The sequence below is a fragment of the Sciurus carolinensis genome, chromosome 2 (assembly GCF_902686445.1).
Source record: "Sciurus carolinensis chromosome 2, mSciCar1.2, whole genome shotgun sequence".
NCBI classification, from domain to species: domain Eukaryota; kingdom Metazoa; phylum Chordata; class Mammalia; order Rodentia; family Sciuridae; genus Sciurus; species Sciurus carolinensis.
In genome coordinates, this window is record NC_062214.1 from 24,098,044 (window position 1) to 24,118,378 (window position 20,335).

The 20,335-nt window shown below is 42.0% G+C and overlaps 1 protein-coding gene across 5 annotated transcripts in view; it reads left to right on the top strand.

The window, feature by feature from the left end:
- The first annotated feature begins 241 nt into the window (after window positions 1-241).
- Window positions 242-20,335, top strand: part of Cdk5rap1 (CDK5 regulatory subunit associated protein 1) — a 59,273-nt gene continuing 39,179 nt past the window's right edge. For 4 of the 5 annotated variants that reach the window (XM_047540574.1, XM_047540576.1, XM_047540575.1 and 1 more), the window contains exons 1-8: window positions 242-355; window positions 4,051-4,374; window positions 5,096-5,199; window positions 6,088-6,122; window positions 7,166-7,266; window positions 12,828-13,038; window positions 14,539-14,659; window positions 18,776-19,006. In XM_047540574.1, the coding sequence (XP_047396530.1) occupies window positions 4,071-4,374; window positions 5,096-5,199; window positions 6,088-6,122; window positions 7,166-7,266; window positions 12,828-13,038; window positions 14,539-14,659; window positions 18,776-19,006 (1,107 nt within the window). In that variant the 5' untranslated portion in view covers window positions 242-355; window positions 4,051-4,070. Of the gene's footprint in view, window positions 356-4,050; window positions 4,375-5,095; window positions 5,200-6,087; window positions 6,123-7,165; window positions 7,274-12,827; window positions 13,039-14,538; window positions 14,660-18,775; window positions 19,007-20,335 lie in introns of all 5 variants that reach the window. The other variant, XM_047540578.1, reaches the window with a different exon arrangement.

Genomic DNA, 20,335 nt, shown 5'->3' on the forward strand with positions numbered 1-20,335 from the left:
TGAGTTTTTCTTTTTGGTGAATCCAGGGTCTCCCTTTCAGCAGGTAAGCATTCTACCTCTGAGCTACACCCCCCACCCTATTTAAGGGTACATTTAATTCCGAGTCCCCGCCTTTCAAGCCCTCAATCGCCTCCTACTGGCTAGCTCGTGCCACACCGCTCAGCGCAGCCCTTGGATTTTTCCGAAGCCAGGAACCTGAGTCCACCCGGACCATATAGAGAAAACACTTCCGTTGGGACGTCTAGGAGGAACGGAAGTCGTGCGCGCACACGCGCAGCGGCGGACCGCTGAAAGGTGGACCGCGCCGCCCTGCAGAGCTTCCGCTGAAGGACGCTAGACCCCGTGGCAGGTGGAGGTGAGCGGAGCTGGGCGCCGGCTGGGTGAGGTTACCTGACCGTGGGCCGCGCCTGGGGCAGGAGTCACGGAGTCCTGGAGATGCAGGGGGAAAGAAGTCCCTGTGGTTGCGGCGCGGGGCCTGGAGGCTGGGTTCGTGCCCATCCCGGCTGCATACGCCCGCGTGACCTTGGGCAAGCCACCCCACTTCATCTGAACCCCAGCTTCCTCATCCGTGAAGTGGGAATGATAAACGTGCTTCACAGGGTTGCCGTGAGTTCAGTGCAATGATTCTTGGAAAGTGCTTTGCAGCACACCTAACACGTTGTAATCTTCCAATCAAAACGCTTAGGACGCCGTAGACTGTTGTTGCCACTTACAAAATTCATTTGAGACCCCGGACAGGCGCCTGCTTTGCTCTGCAAAGCATTATACTTGTATTGTTGCATTTGATTCTCAACAAACTTAACAGAGATAGATGCTGTCATTCCCATTTCCCACATGATCAGAGATTCCCAGAGTTTAAGACAGGTGCCTGAGTTAGGCAACTTTTGGGTCAGATTCTGACTCTAATATCCATACTCTTAGCCACAGTGCTCTTATATCCCCCATGAAAGAAGGCGGGGGCTGTGAATTTTTGGCTACTGAAGTCTTAACTGTATGCCAAGTTGGGTTTTTAATATCTCCTTTATTCTCATAACACCCCTGGAGGGTAGGTACTACATTTATTTTTCTTTTATCATGTGGAATTGGCAGCCCAGAGGCAGGAATTTGACTTGCCAAAGGTCACACAGCAATTATCAGACAGAAATGGGTGATTTTCTTCTTTTTTTTTTTTTTTTTTTTTTTTTTTTTTTTGCGGTACCAGGGATCGAACTCAGGGCCCTGTGCTTGCAAGGCAAGCACTCTACCAGCTGAGCTATCTCCCCAGCCCAGAAATGGGTGATTTTAAAGCTCAAACTAAAAGTTTAAATGCTGATAGCAGATACAGCATTTGATGAAGTTGGAGAGGTAACAGGCTATCACTGTTAATTGTACATGTGTAGCACCTTCCACCAGCCAGTTCCTAAAACTGCTGAAGTGTTCTAGAAATGGGAGCTGCCAAGGGTATAGAAATGAATGAGATTTGTTCACTGCTTTCAGCAAGCTCCCAGCTTATAGAGATGACAAAAGTGTAAGTAGTACTTGACAGAAAAGTGTGAATGAGTCGTGTGTGTGTGTGTGTGTGTGTGTGTGTGTTTATTTGTTTATTTGTTGGTTTTTGCAGTGCTGGGAATTGAAGCCAGGGCCTCACACATACTAGGCAAGTATTCTCCCACTGAGCTACACTCCCAGCCCTGTGAATGAGTCTTGTGATGGAGAGTTAGAAGAGCACTTTGGGAACTCAGAAGAGGCTCCCAGCCTAAACTTGGGGTGGTGACTGGGGCAGGCTTAAGGAGGAAGTGGAGACCTGAAGGTGGCACAGGAGTTGGCTCTGCTGCCAGAGGGAGGATAGGCTACCCAGAGAGGACAGTGTGTGTTAAAACCCAGAAGCTAGTGGAGGTCAATCCAGAGGTGTCTGGAATGGCTGAAGGGAGGTAGTCAGGCCATAGATAGTGGGTCCATTGAGAATGCGTGCTGTGGTCTGAGGGGATAGCTCAGGGGTGTAACATGCTCAGCACGTGCAAGGCCTTGGGTTTGACACACATGCACACTCAAAAGTAGTGGAAAGTATAATTCCATCCCCTGTATTTTAGTCACGTCATTTTCTGGGAGGCAACTATTGTTTCTTAGGCATTCTAGCAGTATTGTGTATATCTAAGAATGTATATTTCAATATTTCCACCTGCTATTCCACAGATTTAAGCGTAGCATACTATAGGTAGTACTGAGCACTTTTCTTCCTTGCTTTTCTAGTGTATAGGTTCAGCATCATTTTCTAACAGTTGTATCTTCTTCCATTTTGTGGATGTAGCAGGACTTACATAACTAGTTCACCTATTGATGACATTCACATATTTTCCATTCTTTTGTCATTAGAAACATTCCTGCATCGAATACCATTTTATGTATGTCATCTTGCACCTGTATATCTGTAGGATAAATACCTAGCAATGGAAATTATTGGGCAAAGAATTCATGCATTTGTAATTTTGATGGAAAGTGGCAAATTGTCCTTTGTGAAGGTTGTGCCATTTTCCACAACCATTTTCCATATGAGAGGGTGTGGGTGTGATGCTTTTGAAGGTAGCAGTTTGAGACTCTTGGAGAATGAATGGAGTCACACAGTAGGTGCTGTCCTTTTGGAGAAATTCGAAGGAAGATGCCTGCAGACGGTGAGTGGGTTTCAGCAGGAGGCAGTGTAGCAGGTGCTGTGGGCATGGGTTTTCATTTAAGTCCTTGCTCTGCTGGCTGCAAGTTCCTTAGCCTCTCATCTGCTTCATCATTTCTGAATGTCAATGATAATGTTGCTTTTTGGGGCTGGAGATGTGGCTCAGTGGTACAGTGCTTGCCTGGCATGTATGAGGCCCTGGGTTCAATTCTCAGCACCACATACAAAGAAATAAATAAAATAAAAAAAAGATCCATTGACAACTAAAAAAATATTAAACAAAAAATAATGGTGCCTTTTGCCTAGGTAACAGGATTGCTGTGAAGATTTAAAGATTTGGTACACTTAAAGTCATTGGAACCGTTTTTGATACAGGTGTTATTTTGTCGTTTGGCTGGGACTCTCTATCTCTACCACTCCATTGATTTAACAGCAGACCGCCTAGATTTGCATTTAATTTCTGTCATTCCTCTCTGGGTTCTTGGGCAAGTTACCTTAGTTCTTTTCACCTGTAAAACTTGATGATGATATTATTGTTGTTGTTATTATTATACTGGGGATGGAACCCAGGGTCACTTTACACCCCCAACCCTTTTCTTTTTTTTTTTTTTTTTTTTGTACCTGGAATTGAACTCAGGGGCACTTAACCACTGAGCCACATCCCCAACCATTTTTATTTTTTTATTTAGAGACTGGATTTTGATAAGTTGCTTAGGCCTCACTAAATTGCTGAGACTGGCTTTGAACTTGAGATCCTCCTGCCTCAGCCTCTCAAGACACTGGGATTATATCGTGTACCACGGTGCCTGGCTGTTTTTTATTTATTAATTTTTTGGGGTATTGGGGATTGAACCCAGAGGCACTTTACCACTGAACTATATATTCAGTGTTTTTATTTTTTCTTTAAGGCAGGGTTTCACTAAATTGTTTAGGGCCTTGCTAAGTTGCTGAGACTGGCTTTGAACTTGTGATTGTCCTGCCTCAGCCTCCCAAGACTCTGGGATTACAGGCATGTACCACCACCTGGCTCTGTTTTTTATTTTGAGACAGGGTCTCACTAAGTTGCCAAGGCTGACTTTGAACTTATAATCTTCTTGCTTCAGTCTCCTAAGTTGCTGGGATAACATGGGTGTGCCACTGTGCTGGCTTATTATAATTATCTTTTACGAAATAGGGTATTGTTATGTTGCCCAGGCTGGCCTTGAGTTTCTGTGCTCAAGTGATCCTCCTTCCTTAGCTTCAAGTAGCTGGGTCTGCAGGCATGCACTACTGTGCTCAACTCCAGATATTATTATTAACCTTCTTTGTGGGCTTTTGTGAAGGATAAATGCATTAATATATTCCACGCGCTCAGAGCAGTATCTGTACATCGATAAATGTCGGCAGCATCTCTCATTCTTTTGCAGACTGTGGGCTGTTTAGCGCCATGCGTCATGTACAATGTATCCTCCGGGTACAGAGATCTCTAAGGTGGGAATGGATGACCTCCGTGTCCTGGCTTTTGCTCAAGACCTGCAGGGCACACAGCACTCTTCCCAGTACTGCATGCCCCAGTCCAGGCCAGCAGGAGGATGGAGTTCGCAAGGATTTCAGCTCCAGGTTGGCCTCTGGACCGACTTTTCAGCATTTTTTAAGTGCTTCAGCTCCTCAAGAGAAATCCTGTTCACCAGAAGCAGAGGACCCACCCCCCTATCTCACAGTGGATGAACTTCTAGGAAGGCAGAGAAAAGGTTGGTTTCATTTCTCTCTCTTTTTTTCTTCTCTTTCTCCAGACTGGGGATTGAATCCAGGGCACTATACCACTGTGCCATATCCTTAGCCCACCCCTCCTTGTTTTTTTCCTGTGGTGCTGGAGATTGAACCAAGGGCCTTGTGCATGCTAGGCAGGCACTCTACCAACTGAGCTATATCCTCAGCCCCTAACCCTTTTTATATTTTATATTTTATTTTTGAGACAGGGTCTTGCTAAGTTGCCCAGGCAGGCCTGTAACTTGTGATCCTTCTGCCTCAGCCTCTGGAGGGGCTGGGAGACTTGTGTGCCATGAGTGTGTTTTTTCTTTGTACCCTGTGGCCATTACACTACCTCCCGAGGCTGGAGAACCTCTCCATTTCTAGGATGAGTATAACATGTGGATTTAAACTTATTTTGTTCTCAACCTGATAAACACGATCACTGTTCCTTCCTTTTCTGTTTTCATAACCATATTTTCTCATATTTTAAATAACGTGACTTGTAACTGGTCTGTGTTTATAATGAGGTATTTCTTTTGTTTAGAAAGACTGCAGTTAATTTGGGGTACATCTAGCAATTGATGATATTTTAAAATTGAGGCAGTAGGGGACTTAGTGTGTAATCAATGGCCTCAGGTGTTCCTAAGGCTCTTGAGGACACCTTTTGAGACTTGTGGCCCATTGTTGTCTGCCTGCCCTGGAATCTGCCTCTCATTGCAGTCTACCTCGAGACGTACGGCTGCCAGATGAATGTGAATGACACAGAGATAGCCTGGTCCATCTTACAGAAGAGTGGCTACCTGCGGACCAGTAACCTCCAAGAGGTATGTGCATGTCCTGCTTCCCTGTGTTTTCTGGCCCTGGTCAAGATTCTATGTAAACCAGTTCTTAAGTGCAGCCTGCTGGGGGAGTTCTTTTGTGTGAAGTGAACCATGGGACTGAGATATGCTTTTGTTCCAGCTCTTAGCCACTGAGCCACATCCCCAGCCCTTATGGTATTTTGTTTATAGATAGGGTATTGCTAAGTTGCTTAGGGCCTTGCCAAATTGCTGAGACTGGCTTTGAACTTGTGATCCTCTTGCTTCAGCCTCCCCAGACCCTGAGATTACAGGGGTGTACCTCCGTGCCTGGCTTGATCCAGCTATTTTTGAGACTTATGATGATACTTACCTTTAGATAAGGACTTAAGTTAAAAATTTGCCGTGGGGGGCTGGGGTTGTGCTCAGTGGCAGAGGGCTTGCCTAGCATGTGTGAGGCACTGGGTTTGATCCTCAGTACCACATACAAATAAATAAATAAAGTAAATGTATTTTGTCTGTCTACTACTAAAAATATTAAAAAAAAAAATTGCTGTGGGGAGGGGAGGTGGAGGGTTAGTGTTTATGGGTACAATTTTAGTTGTGGAGAATGAGATAGTCCTAGAGGTAGATGGTGGTAATGGTTGCATGACTGTGTGAATGTTCTTAGCGCTGCAGAACTACACTTAAAAATGGTTGAGGGCTGGGGAGATAGCTCAGTCGGTAGAGTGCTTGCCTCACAAACACAAAGCCCTGGAGTTCGATCCCCAGCACGGCAAAAAAAAAAAAAAAAAAAAAAAAAAAAAAAAAAATGGTTGAAATAATAAGTTCTACGTATATTTTACCAGGGTACTGATTCTACAAAGCCAATTTCAAAGATCATAATTTTCCTTTTTCCCCTTGCTCTCTATTCAGGCTGATGTGATCCTTCTTGTCACTTGTTCTATCAGGTATGAATTTTTTTTCCCAAAAAGGCGACTATATCTTATGTAATGGTGCCAGAGCTAACAGCATGCAGCCCATGCCCCCGTCAGTAGACTTGCAGTTTGCCTGCAGTGGAGATAGTCTTGATGCAGCTGGCTGACATTTGCTGGGCGCATGCTGTATGTTAGGGTCCATGCAAACCTGTACATGTGTTAACGAGTTTAATTTTCACAATGCTATAAGGTTAGTGCTCTCATCAAACCCATTTTATAGATGAGGAAACCCTAAAGTGTGTCGAGTCACCCAACTTTTCCTGAGGTTTTCCTTGTTAATAATGGCATGTATTTATAATATAACTGCCTGGGGGAGAAAGAGTTCTGAACAGAGATGCTTCTTGGCATCCATTAGGGGTGTCCAGGAAGCACTTGGCTATAGGAAGCCGTGTTTCTGTGTATAAGGCATATTAGTGTTTCCTTAGCTGGCTATGCCATCAATTATAATTCATCATTTTTATTCTGAGTACCTTTGCTGCATGACACACAGCAAGGAGTTTTGGGAGATTCAGAAATGAACCCTTCAGGGCTGGGAATGTAGCTCAGTGGTAGAGTGGCCCTGAGTCCAGTCAGCAGTACTGGGGGAAAAAAAAAGAACCATTCTATGGAGTCTAGACCTAAAGAGTTTATTCTGTTATGGGAACCAAGATAGATATATAATTAGCTCTAACATTCTGATAGAAAATACAAGGTAATGACTGAATACAGAGAAAAGAATAAAGTGGAAAGACAGTTAAAGGGAGGAATATCTCTTATCAGAGTTGTGGAAGGCTTTGAAAAATAGACTTTTTCAGTTTGGCTTATAGTCTTGTCAGGATTTGGGGATGTGTCATTCTAGGTTGAGTGAGTTACAGCAAGCGATGCTTCTTCATTTGGCCCACCTACCCTCTCTGAGCCTAAAGGTTGATGTCATTTAAAGGGTCGAAGGTGGTTTTCTTTCCTTTCCATTGTCCTATTCTCTTAGATTGCTCTGTGATTTATTTTTGGCTCATTTTTGCCTCTCTTGATCTCTGTAGGGAGAAGGCTGAGCAGACCATCTGGAACCGTTTACATCAACTTAAAACTCTGAAGACAAAGCGACCCCGCTCCCGGGTGCCTCTGAGGATTGGGATTCTAGGTATCCGGTAATTTGCAGATTTTGTCCTTTTTGAACCTTGGATTCTGAAGGGGCTTATATTCTAGAGTTTCCCTTAGAGGCTAGTATCCCAGGGTATGAGAAAACCTTATGTACCCTGTGCAACTATTGTTCTTAACATCAGAGGCTGTAAGATTAAATGAGATAAAACCCATGAAAGTGCTTTTCGTAGTTCTTGGAAGTAATTGGTGCTTGGAAAGTGGTATATCCTTTTTCGAGTCTGATGTAGCTTATGGTGGCATGGGGTTATGAATGGGGCAGAGTTTGAAATCTGAAAGGGCAGCATAAAATTTCAATGTAGGCACCTTTTGTCTGGACCCCTAAGCATGCCTAAGTGAAGAGCCACGCCTGCTCTGACCAGTGTGATAGCCACTAGCCACATTTAAAATAAAATAAAAAATTCATGTGCTTTAGCCACATTTCCAACTGCTTGGTAGACATACAAGGCTAGCAGCTACTGGTTTGTACAGCATATCCAATCATTTCCATCCAGCACATTCTGTCATCTCATTAGATGATTCTGTTAGACAGTTTTGTCCTAAATGCCTGAGAGGCATATTTTAAGAATAAATGTTCCCAGCTGGGCACAGTGATGCTCACCTGTAATCCCAGCAACTTGGGAGGCTAAGGCAGGAGGATCATAAGTTCAGAGCCAGCCTCAGCAACTTATTGAGGCCCTAATCAACTCGATGAGACCTTGTCTCTAATTTAACATATTTAACTTTATGGATAGCAGACTATGTCCATAAATTAATCCCTATGAGTCAACACACATTTAGAGCAAATCTGGTTATACTATCTGATGTAGTAAGAGATGCTGGATGATGAGATAGCTGAGATGTTTTGTTCCATTTCACTTCCTTTGTTATAGAAGCTCCTGGGTATATGTCTATTAGGAATCTCAGAAATTCCAAGAATAATTGTTTCTTTTAATAATAATTGTGGCAAAATATACATGAAGTTGCCATTTTATTTTTATTTTTAAATTTTTTTTGTGGTGCTGGGAATTGAACCCAGGATCTTGTGTTTGTGAGGCAAGCACTCTACCAACTGAGCTATCTCCTCAGCCCGAAGTAGCCATTTTAAATGTCTGTTCTACAGGTGAATGGGGTGCATGTCTGTAGTCCCAGTGACTCAGGAGGCTGAAGCAGGAGCATTTCAAGTTCCAGGCTAGCCTGGGCAACTTAGCAGGACTCTGTCTCAAAATAAAAAATAAAAAGGAAGTACTGGGGTAAAGTGCCCCTTAGGTTTAATCCCCAGTACCACCCTCCCCCACCCACATGGGGAGAAACAAAAAAAGGAAGAAGAAGAAGAAAAAAAAACATGTTCTGTGGTGTGCTAGTTAGCTTTGTGTCACTGTGACAAAAATACCTGACAAGAACAACTTAGAGGAGAAGTGTATTTTGACTGATGGTTTCAAAGATTTAGTCCATGGAGGGCCAACTCCATCATCTGGGCCTAAGGTGAGGCCGATCATCGTGGTGGAAGGGCATTGTGGAGGAGGGCTGTTCCTTTGTTCACGGCAGCCAGGAGGTAGAGAGAGGGGAAAGGGCCTGAGGCACGACGAACCCTTCTGGGGCATGCCCCCAGGGACCTGACTGCTTCAGCCACGGTCCACCTACCTACAGTCACCACCCAGTTAGTCCGTTAGTCCTGGGATGGACTGATTGTGCCACAGCTCTCACAGTCTGTAGTCACTTCACCTCCCAGCAGTCCTGCGTTAACATAGGAGCGTTGAGGGATACCTCATATCCAAACCGTAACTTATGGCATTAAGTGTATTTACATGGTCGTGCAAGCACTGCTGCCCTCCTTCTCCCTGAGCAGACTCCCAGTTCCTCCCTCCCCCTCGCCCTGCGCAGTCATGAGTTTACTGTCTTGCCTGTGTATTTGCATACTCTTGGTAACTGCACATAACTGGATTTATACAATATTTTCCTTTTGTGCTTGGCTTAAGGTACTTTGTATAATGTCCTTGAGGTTTAATGCTGCATGTTATAGTGTCAATTTCATTCCTTTAAAAGACTGAATAATATTCTCTCGTATATATCCTATATTGTGTTTATCTGTTCATTTATTGGTAGATATTTGGGTTGCTTCCATCTTTTGGTTATTGTGAATAATGCTACTTGCTATTTAAGATGGGTATACAGCCAAGAATAATTTTTTTTTTTTTTTTTTTTTTTTTTTTAATTTTGGACTGGGAATTGAACCCAGAGTGCTTTACCACTGAGATATATCCCCAGTTCTTTTCACATTTTTTATTTTGAGGTAAGTTCTGACTGAGTTGCCTTGGCTGGTCTTGAACATGCGGTCCTCTTGCTTCAGACTCCCATGTACCTGGGATTATAGGTATGCATGCACTACTGTGCCACTACAACCAAGAATCTTTTTTTTTTTTTTTTTTGCGGGGGGTTGATACTGGGGTTTGAACCCAGGGGTGCTGTACCACTGTGCTATATCCCCAACTGTTTTTATCCTTTTTGTCTCTTATTTTGTGTTAGAGTCTCTAAATTGCCCAGGCTGACCTCGAATTTATAATTCTTCTGCCTCTGCCTTCTAAGTAACTGGGATTACAGGTGTGTACCATCATACCCAGCCCAAGAATAATTCTTTTCCTTTTTCTTTTATTTTGGTACTGGGGATTGAACCCAGGGGTAGTTAACCACTGAGCCACATCCCCAGCCCTTTTTATTTTGAGACAGTATCTTGCTAAGTTGCTTAGGGCCTTGCTAAGTTGCTGAGGCTAGCTTTGTATGTATGATCCCCTTGCTGCAGCCTCCCAACCTACTGGGATTACAGTGTGCCATCATGCCTGGCTCTGAGAATAATTCTTTATTGAGATATGCTTTGTATTCCCAGTCATTTGAGCTTATTTTTGGTTTTTAACTTGACTTGATTTCTCCTTTGATTGGCTTATCCTTTAAGGTAGTTCCTCCCTTTGCTGACCTACATTGTTTTTCATTTCCTCCTCATGGTATATTTTGCTGAGAATGTTCTGTAGTGCAGGCTTTCTATTTGTAAATTCTTTTAACTTTTGTTTATCCTGGAAGGATTTTATTTCGTCTTCAAATCTGAAGGTTAGTTTTGCTGGGTATAGGATTCTTGGTTGGCAACCATGTTTTTTCAGAGCTTAACTATGTTGTTCCAGGCCCTTCTAGCTTTTAGGGTCTGGGCTGAGAAATCTGCTGATATCCGTATTGGTTTCCCCCTATATGTAATCTGATGCTTTTCTCTCGCAGCCTTCAAAATCTTATCTTTATTTTGTATGTTAGGCATTTTCATTATAATGTGCCTTGGTGTAGATCTATTGTAATTTTGTGCATTTGGTGTTCTGTAAGCCTCTTGTATTTGATTTTCCGTTTCATTCTTCAGGTTTGGGAGATTTTCTGATATTATTTCATTGAGTAGGTTGTTCATTCCTTTGGTTTGTGTTTCTGTGTCTTCCTCAATCCCAATACTTCTTAAATTTGGTCTTTTCATGATATTGCATAGTTCTTGGAGGTTTCATTCATGATTTTTACTGTCTTCTCTGTTTGGTCAACTTTATTTTCAAGATTAAATATTTTGTCTTCATTTTCTGAGGTTCTGTCTTCCAAGTGATCTAGTATGTTGGTGATGCTTTCCATTGAGTTTTTTATTTGGTTTATTGTTTCCTTCATTTCAAGGATTTCTGCTTGTTTGTTTGCTTTTTTTTGAGAATCTCTATCTCTGTTGAAATGATCTTTTGCTTCCTGCAGTTGCTCTTTCAACTGCTTATTGGTATGATCATTCATTGCTTGCATTTGCTCTCTTACCTCATCCTTTGCTTCACAAATCATTTTAATTATGTATATTCTGAACTCCTTTTCTGACATTTCTTCTACATGCTGTCACTGGATCCTATTAATATAGAATCTAGGTTTGTTTGGAACATTTTCTTCCCTTGTTTTTTCATGTTGTTCACGTATCTTCCCCTCTGTGCAGATCTGAGGTATTGCAGTTTCCCCCCATAGGCTTATAGTGACCCTATAGGTTTCCAAAACCTCTTCTTTAAGGGGGAGATCAATATTAGCAGTGCCCAGTACAGACAATATGCAACCTTAAACCAAATAGCCCCTATGAAGATGTTAATATTGTAATAAACAGAGAGGTTGAGTTCAGTTATTATCTACAGTATAACAAATAGATTTGTAATAAGGTCTGCAGTTTCTAATGGAGGACAAAGAGGATGGGGAGGGGTATAGGATGTAACTTAATGGAATAAGAAAAGAGTACATAGAAGTTCTAGATCATAGAAAGAATGAAAGTGTAATCAAAAGAAGTTGGTTGTTAGCATGAGAAAAGAGAGAAAGAGACTCTGAGGAAACAGGTAAACAAAAGGAAAATAGAGCAAGAAAAGTAAAGAAGTAAAAACTTAAAAATTTTCAAAAGGGAGGAAAGAAAAAAAAACTATACTATAGCAGTCATATAATATTCAAACCAGTCTTCAGTAGCCTGATGTATGAGAGGTACCTGACAGTGAACTTCCAGTCTCCAGCAGGCGTCTCAGGATGGGATTTGCCCCACCTAAAGATGGGAGCTACTGCTTCCAGGATAATCCAAGATGGCTGCTCTGGCCGCCAAATGTGTTGGCAAATGGGGAGCTGCAGCTTGGGATGTGGGCGTGGTTGGCCAGGGGTCCTGGAGGCAGGGTGGAGTCGTTTGGGCTAAGGGGTCCTGGAGACGGGGCTCAGTCAGTTCGGCTGGGGGTCCCACAGGTCCTGGCTGTTGTCTTAAAATGGCAGCAGCCACATGTAACCAAACCTGCAGGTACTATGACAGTGGATTCCAGGCAACAGCAGACAGCTGGCGTTCTGCTGGTGTTTTGCGATCAGTCTGTAGGCTACCGGTGGGTGATCAGCAGGTGAATCTTGAGCGGTGGGTGATGAGTAGGTGAAAGGCAGGTGATGGGCAGGCAAGAGGCAGGCAAATGGGTAAATGGCAGATGATAAGCACCAGTGAGCAATCTGTAGTTGATATACTGGCAAACTGCAGGTGATCACAGTGGACAAATGGGGTAAACAGCAGGGGATTGATAAGCAGCAAAGACTGTCTCACCAAGAAACAGATATCCTCTGCTTGAAACCCGAGTTACGGAGCAAAAGGGAATGCAGCCTCCTTCCAGTCTGCCATTTTGGATCTCCTCAAGAATAATTCTTAAATAAGTATTTTCAAAGGATGTTTGTAAAGAGTGGACTTTCAATAGTAGAGTTCTTGCCTAACAAGCATGGAGCCCGGGGGTCAATCTCCAACACTGCCAAAAGAAACAAAAAATGAGTTTTGGGGGTAGTTTATTATATTTTTTCTAGGCATTAAATTGAATTGCTCTGAACCCTTTTCCTCTGATTTTCTTATGTAGAAAGATATAGTTTCTGGTGTTGTTCTAATTTGAAGGATGATACTAGACCCTTTGAGAAATTTCTGTGCTGTTGTCTTTAATTCAAGCTAGAGATAACGTACTGAGAAGGAGCCATGGAAGCAGACAGATTTGCAGATAGATGCTTGCTTCTTTTCCCTGCCAGGCTGCATGGCTGAGAGACTGAAGGAGGAGATCCTCAACAGGGAGAAAATGGTGGATCTTTTAGCTGGTCCAGATGCCTATCGAGACCTTCCCCGACTGCTGGCTGTCACGGAGTCAGGGCAGCAAGCCGCCAATGTGCTGCTGTCTCTGGATGAGACCTATGCTGACGTCATGCCAGTCCAGACAAGCCCCAGTGCCACTTCTGCCTTTGTGTGAGTTACTGCCCAGGACTTGGGAAATGAGGCTCTTTTCCTTTTCACTTGTGAAATGACACATAACTTTCATTACATTAAAAAAAAAATTATATATGCACGTGGCATGATACAAAATACAAAAAAAGATATGATAAGCACGCCTCACATCCATCATCCCTCGTGTCTAAGCCACTTCTTTTTTTGTGGTACTAGGGATTGAACCTAGGAACTTGTGCATGCTGGGCTTAACCACTGAACTATTCCTAGCCCTCTTGATTTTATTTTGCTTTGTTTGCCAGTTTGGTCTTGACCTTATAGTCCTCCTGCTTCAGCTTCCCAGATAGCTGAGATTGCAGGTGTGCGCCATCTCCCCTAACTGAATATTTCTTAAAGTGGCATTAAATTTTCTGTAACGGGTTTTATAAATTCTTTTACGTTTTGTTGGAACACAGCCATGCCCATTCATTTACATATTGCCTATGGCTGCTTTCACCACTACAGCAACAGTTAGGTAGGTGTGACACAGAGTGTGGCCTGCAAAGCCTCACATATTTACTGTCTTTTTTACAGAAAACGTTTGCTAACCTCTGTTCATTTTAATGGGTATCTCACTCTGTTGTTGGAATTTTAGTAAAAACAATAGCTAACATTAAATAATTCTTCAGTGAACATTTTTGATTCATGTCTGTAATTCCTTAAGATAAATTAAAATTTTCATACACAGGATGCACATGAAAGAGGGTAATTTTAACATTTTAACCTGGTTATCTAGCAGTTAGATCAGGAATCTGTGAGAAATGCAGGGTATTCTCTCTACATAGGAACACACACATACACACACACACACACACACACACACACTTACTCACTATAACACTTACATTTTTTCTGTTTTAGATATAAAAAGTTCAAATAGTGTGCCCATTAAAAATAGTACAAACTGGGCTGGGGAGATAGCTCAGTTGGTAGAGTGCTTGCCTTGCAAGCCCAAAGCCCTGGGTTCAATCCCCAGCACCACAAAAAAAAAAAAAAAAAGTACAAACTGCTGGTGGTGCACAACGGTAATCCCAGCCAGTTGGAAGGCTGAGGTGGGAGGATCACGGGTTTGAAGTCAGCCTTGGCAACTTTTTGAGTTCCTGTTTTAAAATAAAAAATGTAAAGGGCTGGGACTGTAGCTTAGAGGTCGAGTGTGCCTGGGTTCATTCCCAAGTACCATGACAAAACAAGTCAGACCTGTAGAAGTTCACGTGTGGTGAGTCTATATTCCATCCCTTCACCACTGAGCTTCCTCAGGGGAACCACTCTCTTCCATTTATAGTTTGGTTTGTGTTGTTCTGTGTCTATACAGTAGTTTTTAAAAGCTAAAAATGTCTGCCTTAGTTCTTTATAGATCTCAGGTTGGTCCAGTGTGAGTGCAAGCAAGAGGATTTGGAGCCTAAATATAATCCCAAGGGATCTCCTTGGGTCATGCCAAGACACCCTGCTTCGTTAACTAAGTTCTGGTACTTCCTTCCCCAGGTCAATAATGCGGGGCTGTGACAACATGTGCAGCTATTGCATTGTTCCTTTCACACGTGGCCGGGAAAGGAGTCGTCCTGTGGCCTCCATTCTGGAGGAGGTGAGGAAGCTTTCTGATCAGGTGAGTTCTCCAGGCTTTCTTGCTGTGAGTATGTTTTGGGAGAATGAGGACAAGGTATTCTAATTTTGCAGCCCATGTTATCTATAAGTTGTGCAACTTTAGGACCATGCTTGGGTGTATATCTCGAGTTCACTACCCACAAATTATGGGCTGTTTGCTTAGGAGGCAGCACAGTGCAATGGCAAGAGCATGAGTTTAGAATCAGATGACCACATGTGAATGAATGCTCTGTGTACATCCTCTATCCTGGTGCCTAGGTATGTCATTTAAAATACCTAGAAATAAGAAGGCAAATACCTTCCTCATAGGGTTGTGGAAAAGATTGAGGAAAAGTTTTAAACTCCCTGGCATGTAGTAGGTTTTTGGGGAATCACATATCAGTCCGTCCCTAGGGGACTCTCCCACATCTTTAGTTCATCTTACCATTGAGTCAGCTTGAGGGACAGAGAACAGATGAGGGGAGTGAGTCAGATTAGAGGCCGGAGGAAAGAGATCTGCTTCCCTGCCTCCTCTGGGGAGTTGGTCCCTCAGCCTTTGAGCAGGTCTTTCCCTAGCCACAGGCCTGAATCTTTTAGCCCTACAGAAGAGGACAGTGAGTAGCTCTATGGTGCTTCTCTTCCAGTGGGATCTCCCAGCCTCCTTCCTTGTTTGACTTGGGAACCATGGGAGCAGGCAAGCTAGACTGCCAGTTCTAGGTCAGCTGTTTGCCTTGTGATCACATTCTGGCTCTGCTCTCTTCTTTGCCCTCTCACCCCCATTCCCAGATAATCCTGTCCCGGATTTGGTCCCTTTTGATAAGTTGCTTAGGGCCTTGTTAAATTGCTGACGCTGGCTTTGGACTTGTGATCCTCCTGCCTCAGCCTCCCAAGCCACTGGGATTATAGTTGTGTGCTACAATGGCTGGCTCATTTAGGTTTTTAAACTACAGTTGCAAAGAGAATAAAATCATAGAATATCATATCATGTTTTTAACAGAATGTTTATTCTTTCAAACAGTGGTTACTTATTTACTGATTGAAGTCCTCTAAGCAGCATTTTTTTTTTTGGTGGTGCTGGGAATTGAACCCAGGGGTGCTTTACTGGTGAGCTACATCCAGCCCTTTTAAAACTTTTTAATTTTGAAACAGTTTGTCCTAAGTGCTGAGAGTTGCTATCATCCTGGATCACTGGAATTACAGGCCTGTGTCCCTTTCTTTTTAAGTATGTGGTCTTGCTATGTTGCCTAGGCTGGCCTCAAACTTGAGATCCTTCTGTCTCAGCTTCCTGAGTAACTCCTGAGGTACATCAGCTGGCTTAAAGCAGCTTTTTAAATGTCTTTTAAAATCTTTCTATATGGATAAAATTTAAATGCACAGAAAAGAGAAAATAGTATAAGGATCCCTCTCCCTCAGCTTACAGTCATCCAAATTTAACAATTATTACATACTGCCATTTTTTTTTTTTTTTTTTTTTTGTCATTGACAAATTATTTCAAAATAGAACCAGGCATTTCACCCGTAAGTGATCATGCATCTCTAAAATATAAGGATATGTTCAATATCATCAGCTCTCAGTCCTTCTAACAAGACTAATAAAAATTACTAATTACTGTTTCATCTTGGTCAATTCATGTTCATATTTCCACATTTGTCCCATAAATAATCCTGCATTTGTTTTTATTTTTGTTTTTAATTTACTTTTACATGTATGCATTTTACCTAGTTTTATATCCTACTTTTTCCCTAAAATAAACTTTGTTTTGGAGTAACTGTACATTTACACAAAAGTTGCAAAGATAGTATAGAGAATTTCCTCTAATGTTTACATCTTAAGGAGCTTTGGTACATTAGTCAAAACTAAGAGATTAATGTTGGTACATTATATTAACCAACTTTAGACTTTATTTCAATTTTGCCATGTTTCCACTAATTATCTTTTTTCTTTTCCAGGATCCAGTCCAGGATCCACATTGCATTTTTTTTTATTTATTTAGTTACTTATTTTTTTCCAGTTAATGTAATTTTTTTTTTTTTACAACTTTTCATTTCTATGGTCGTACACAATGTAGATTCACACCATTCATGTTGTCATACATATACATAGGGTAATACTGTTTGTTTCATTCTACTATCTTTCTGTCCCTCACCCCCTCCCACCCCATTTTCCTCTACACCATCCATAGTTCCTTTGTTCTTCCTTACCCCGCTGCCCCTCGTTCTGTATCATCATCTACTTATCATAGAAAACATTTGGCCTTTGGTTTTTGGGTTTGGCCTATTTCACTTAGTATGACATTCTCCAACTCCATCCATTTACCAGCAAATACCATTATTTTATTCTTCTTTATGGCTGAGTGATATTCCACTGTGTATATATAACACAGTTTCTTTATCCATTCATCAATTGAAGGGCATTTTGGTTGGTTCCACTACCTAGCTATCCACATTGCATTTAGTGTATCTTTTTATATTAACAATGTGTCACAACTTTTAAAAAAATAGTCTTTGTGGAGACTGAAATCATGACAGCTAAATGCGTTGGTCCTGGATTGAGATTCTCATCAGAAGGAAAAAAAGTTATAAAGGATGTTATTTGGATAGTTAAAAACATTTGATTTATAGGTTGTGAATTAGGTAGTAATACTGTATGAACATATCTGATTTTGTGATTACAAAGGACAATATCCTTGTTTTTAGAAAATGTATACTCAAAAGTATTTAGGAGTAAAAAGTAGGATTTCTGCAACATATTCTGAAGGAGACTTAAAAAATGTGTGTGTGTGTGTATGTGTGTTGGTGAATGGGAATGATGCATAATGGACACAGTGTTAATTGATGCATCTGGCAAAGGTTTTGTGCAAGTTCTTTTACAATTGCAGTATTTTATGTTCAAAATTATATCAAAAGTTATAAAAATAGTTTCTGTAGCTACCATTTTTTAATACAAAATTTTGGACACACAAATTGAAAGAGTAGTATAATAAACATGATTGTCCAAATTTTATTTTGTTTTATCCACCTGTCTCCTTGTATATATAAATATTTTTTTCTGAATCATTTTGAAACTAAGATTTAGACATCAACCTGCTTAACCCTAGATCTCCAATATGCATCTTCTAAGAATAATTTTCTTCTTCATAACCATAATTCCATTGTAATATATAAGAAAATTAGTGATATTATCTAATATGAAGTCCGTATACAAAAAATGTGTTTTTGAGACAAGGTCTTACTATGTTGCTGAGGCTGACCTCCAACTGCTGGGCTCAAGCAATTCTCCTGGTCCTGCCTTGGCCTCCTGAGTAGTTGGGACTACAGGCAGGTGCCACCAGACTGACTTGGTACTTAGTAGTCAGGTATAAAAGCTTGAGATTTAGGTTACATATTTTTGGTGAGTATACTTCATAGACACATGTTATATGACAGTCAGTTGTCAAAATATGTCATCAATTAGCAATTATTTTTGAACATTGAGTTTGTTTCCAGTTTCTTTTTTTGCTATTCTAAATAATTTTTTGAAGTTTTATTTTTACGTAAGTTGTTTGGTTTGGTTTTGTTTTGGGAATTGAACCCAGGCCTTAGCACACACTAGGCAAGTGCTATACTACTGAGCTATATCCCGACCCCTTTTAAACTTTGAGACAGGTCCTTAAGTTGCCCAGGCTTGCCCCAAACTTGCTGTCCTCCTGCCTCAGCCTGTTGAGTAGCTGGGATTTATAGGAGTGCACCATTATACCTGGGCTACTTAAGGTTTTATTCTGAAGTTCAGTTCTTTTTTTTTTTTTTTTGGTACTGAGGATTGAATCCAGTGGTGCTTAACCACTGAGCCACCTCCCCAGGCCTTTTTTATATATTATATGGAGTCAGGGTCTTGCTGGGTTGCTTAGGACCTCCCTAAGTTGCTGAGGCTGGCTTTGAACTTGTGGTCCTCCTGCCTCAGACTCCTGAGCTTCTGGGATTACAGGCACCTGGGTGACATTCAGTTCTTTTAGATAAGCTTCTGAAGCATGAAAATATTGAGTTAAAGATTGAACACATTTACAGATATCTCTTGGTAGGTACAGCTAATTTTTAGTGATTTGGCATGAAGCTATTCAGAAGTTTTTAACTTCCTTCCAACATAATTTTCCTTTTTTAGGGGCTCAAAGAAGTGACTCTTCTTGGTCAGAATGTTAATAGTTTTCGGGACAGTTCAGAGATCCAGTTCAATAATGCTGTGTCTACCAACCTCAGCCGTGGCTTCACCGCCAATTATAAAGCCAAACAAGGGGGACTTCGTTTTTCTCACCTTCTGGATCAGGTTTCCAGAGTAGATCCTGAAATGAGAATTCGTTTCACCTCTCCTCACCCCAAGGATTTTCCTGATGAGGTGAGTGTCCTCAGTTAGCTGGGGACAAACTGATATCAATATCTTGAAGCATGCCAGAAGGCTGGACCCACTAGGGGTGTAGCAGAGACCTTGAGTCTTGCTTGAGGGACCTTGTGGTGTGTCAGTATGTCACCCTTGGGTCAGAGTTGGGATGGAGGTAGGACCTGTATGAAGAGTAGGTGAAGCCCACCCGTGGGAAGGGGAAGGCTGCGTGGAGGGTTAATTACAAGGTGGGCAGCTGCCTGGCAGTGATGGTGGTGGTCACAGTAGCATGGGGAGGACAGGAAGGGGACAGTGTGATACCGTGGGAAACAGCCCAGGCTTTTGCTTCAGACAGACCTGGGTTCATATCATGGCTCTTCCACTGCTTTACTAGTAGGTGTGGAAAGATGCATTTCAGTTCTTCAGCCTCCTCTGTAAAGTGGGGCTAATAGTTACTTCCTACTTTGAGTGGTTGTGACATAGATAAAAATGCGTCGAATCTAGCACAGTGCCAGGCATTGCATAGGTAGCCCACCTGTAAAACCTTTCTTTTGATTTTTTTTTTTTTTTTTTTTTTTTTTTTGGTACTGGGGATTGAACCGAGGGGCTTAACCACTGAGCCACATCCCAGCCCTCTTTTATATTGTATTTAGAGACAGGGTCTCGCTGAGTTGCCTAGGGCCTCGCTAAGTTGCTGAGGCTGGCTTTGAACTCGTGATCCTCCTGCCTCAGCATGTGGAGCCGCTGGCCACTGGGATTACAGGCACACGCTGCCACGCCCAGCAGTGTTTTTTATTTTGGTGAAATGTCTGTCCTTTGGCCCCACCCCTGCCTTTCTCCTCCTGGATTATTTGTCTTATTGAATTGTAAAAGTTCTTAATGCATTTTTTTGGTTTGTTTTGATTTTTTTCAGTACCAGGAATTGAACCCAGGACCTTGCATATGCTAGACAGGCATTCTACCCTGAGCTACATCCCCACCCTTTTTATTTTATTTTGAGACAGGGTCTAAGTTGTGCAGGCTGGCCTTGAGCTTGTGCCACCCTGTTCCTCAGCCTCCTGAGTGTAGGTGTGACCATTGTGCTGGCCTTCATGTAGTCCTATTTTTTTTAAGTGCTGGGATTTAACCAGGGAGCTTTACCCCTAATCTGCATCCCAAGCCCTTTATTTTTTGAGACAAGGTTTTACTGAATTGCTGACTCTGGCCTCAAACATGTGATTGTCCTGTCTCAGCCTCCTGCATTGCTGAAATTATATAGGTGTGCCACCACACCCAGCCTCCTGTATTTTTTTGATACAAATCCTTTGTCAACATGTTTTTTGGATATTTTCTTCTAGTTTTAATTCA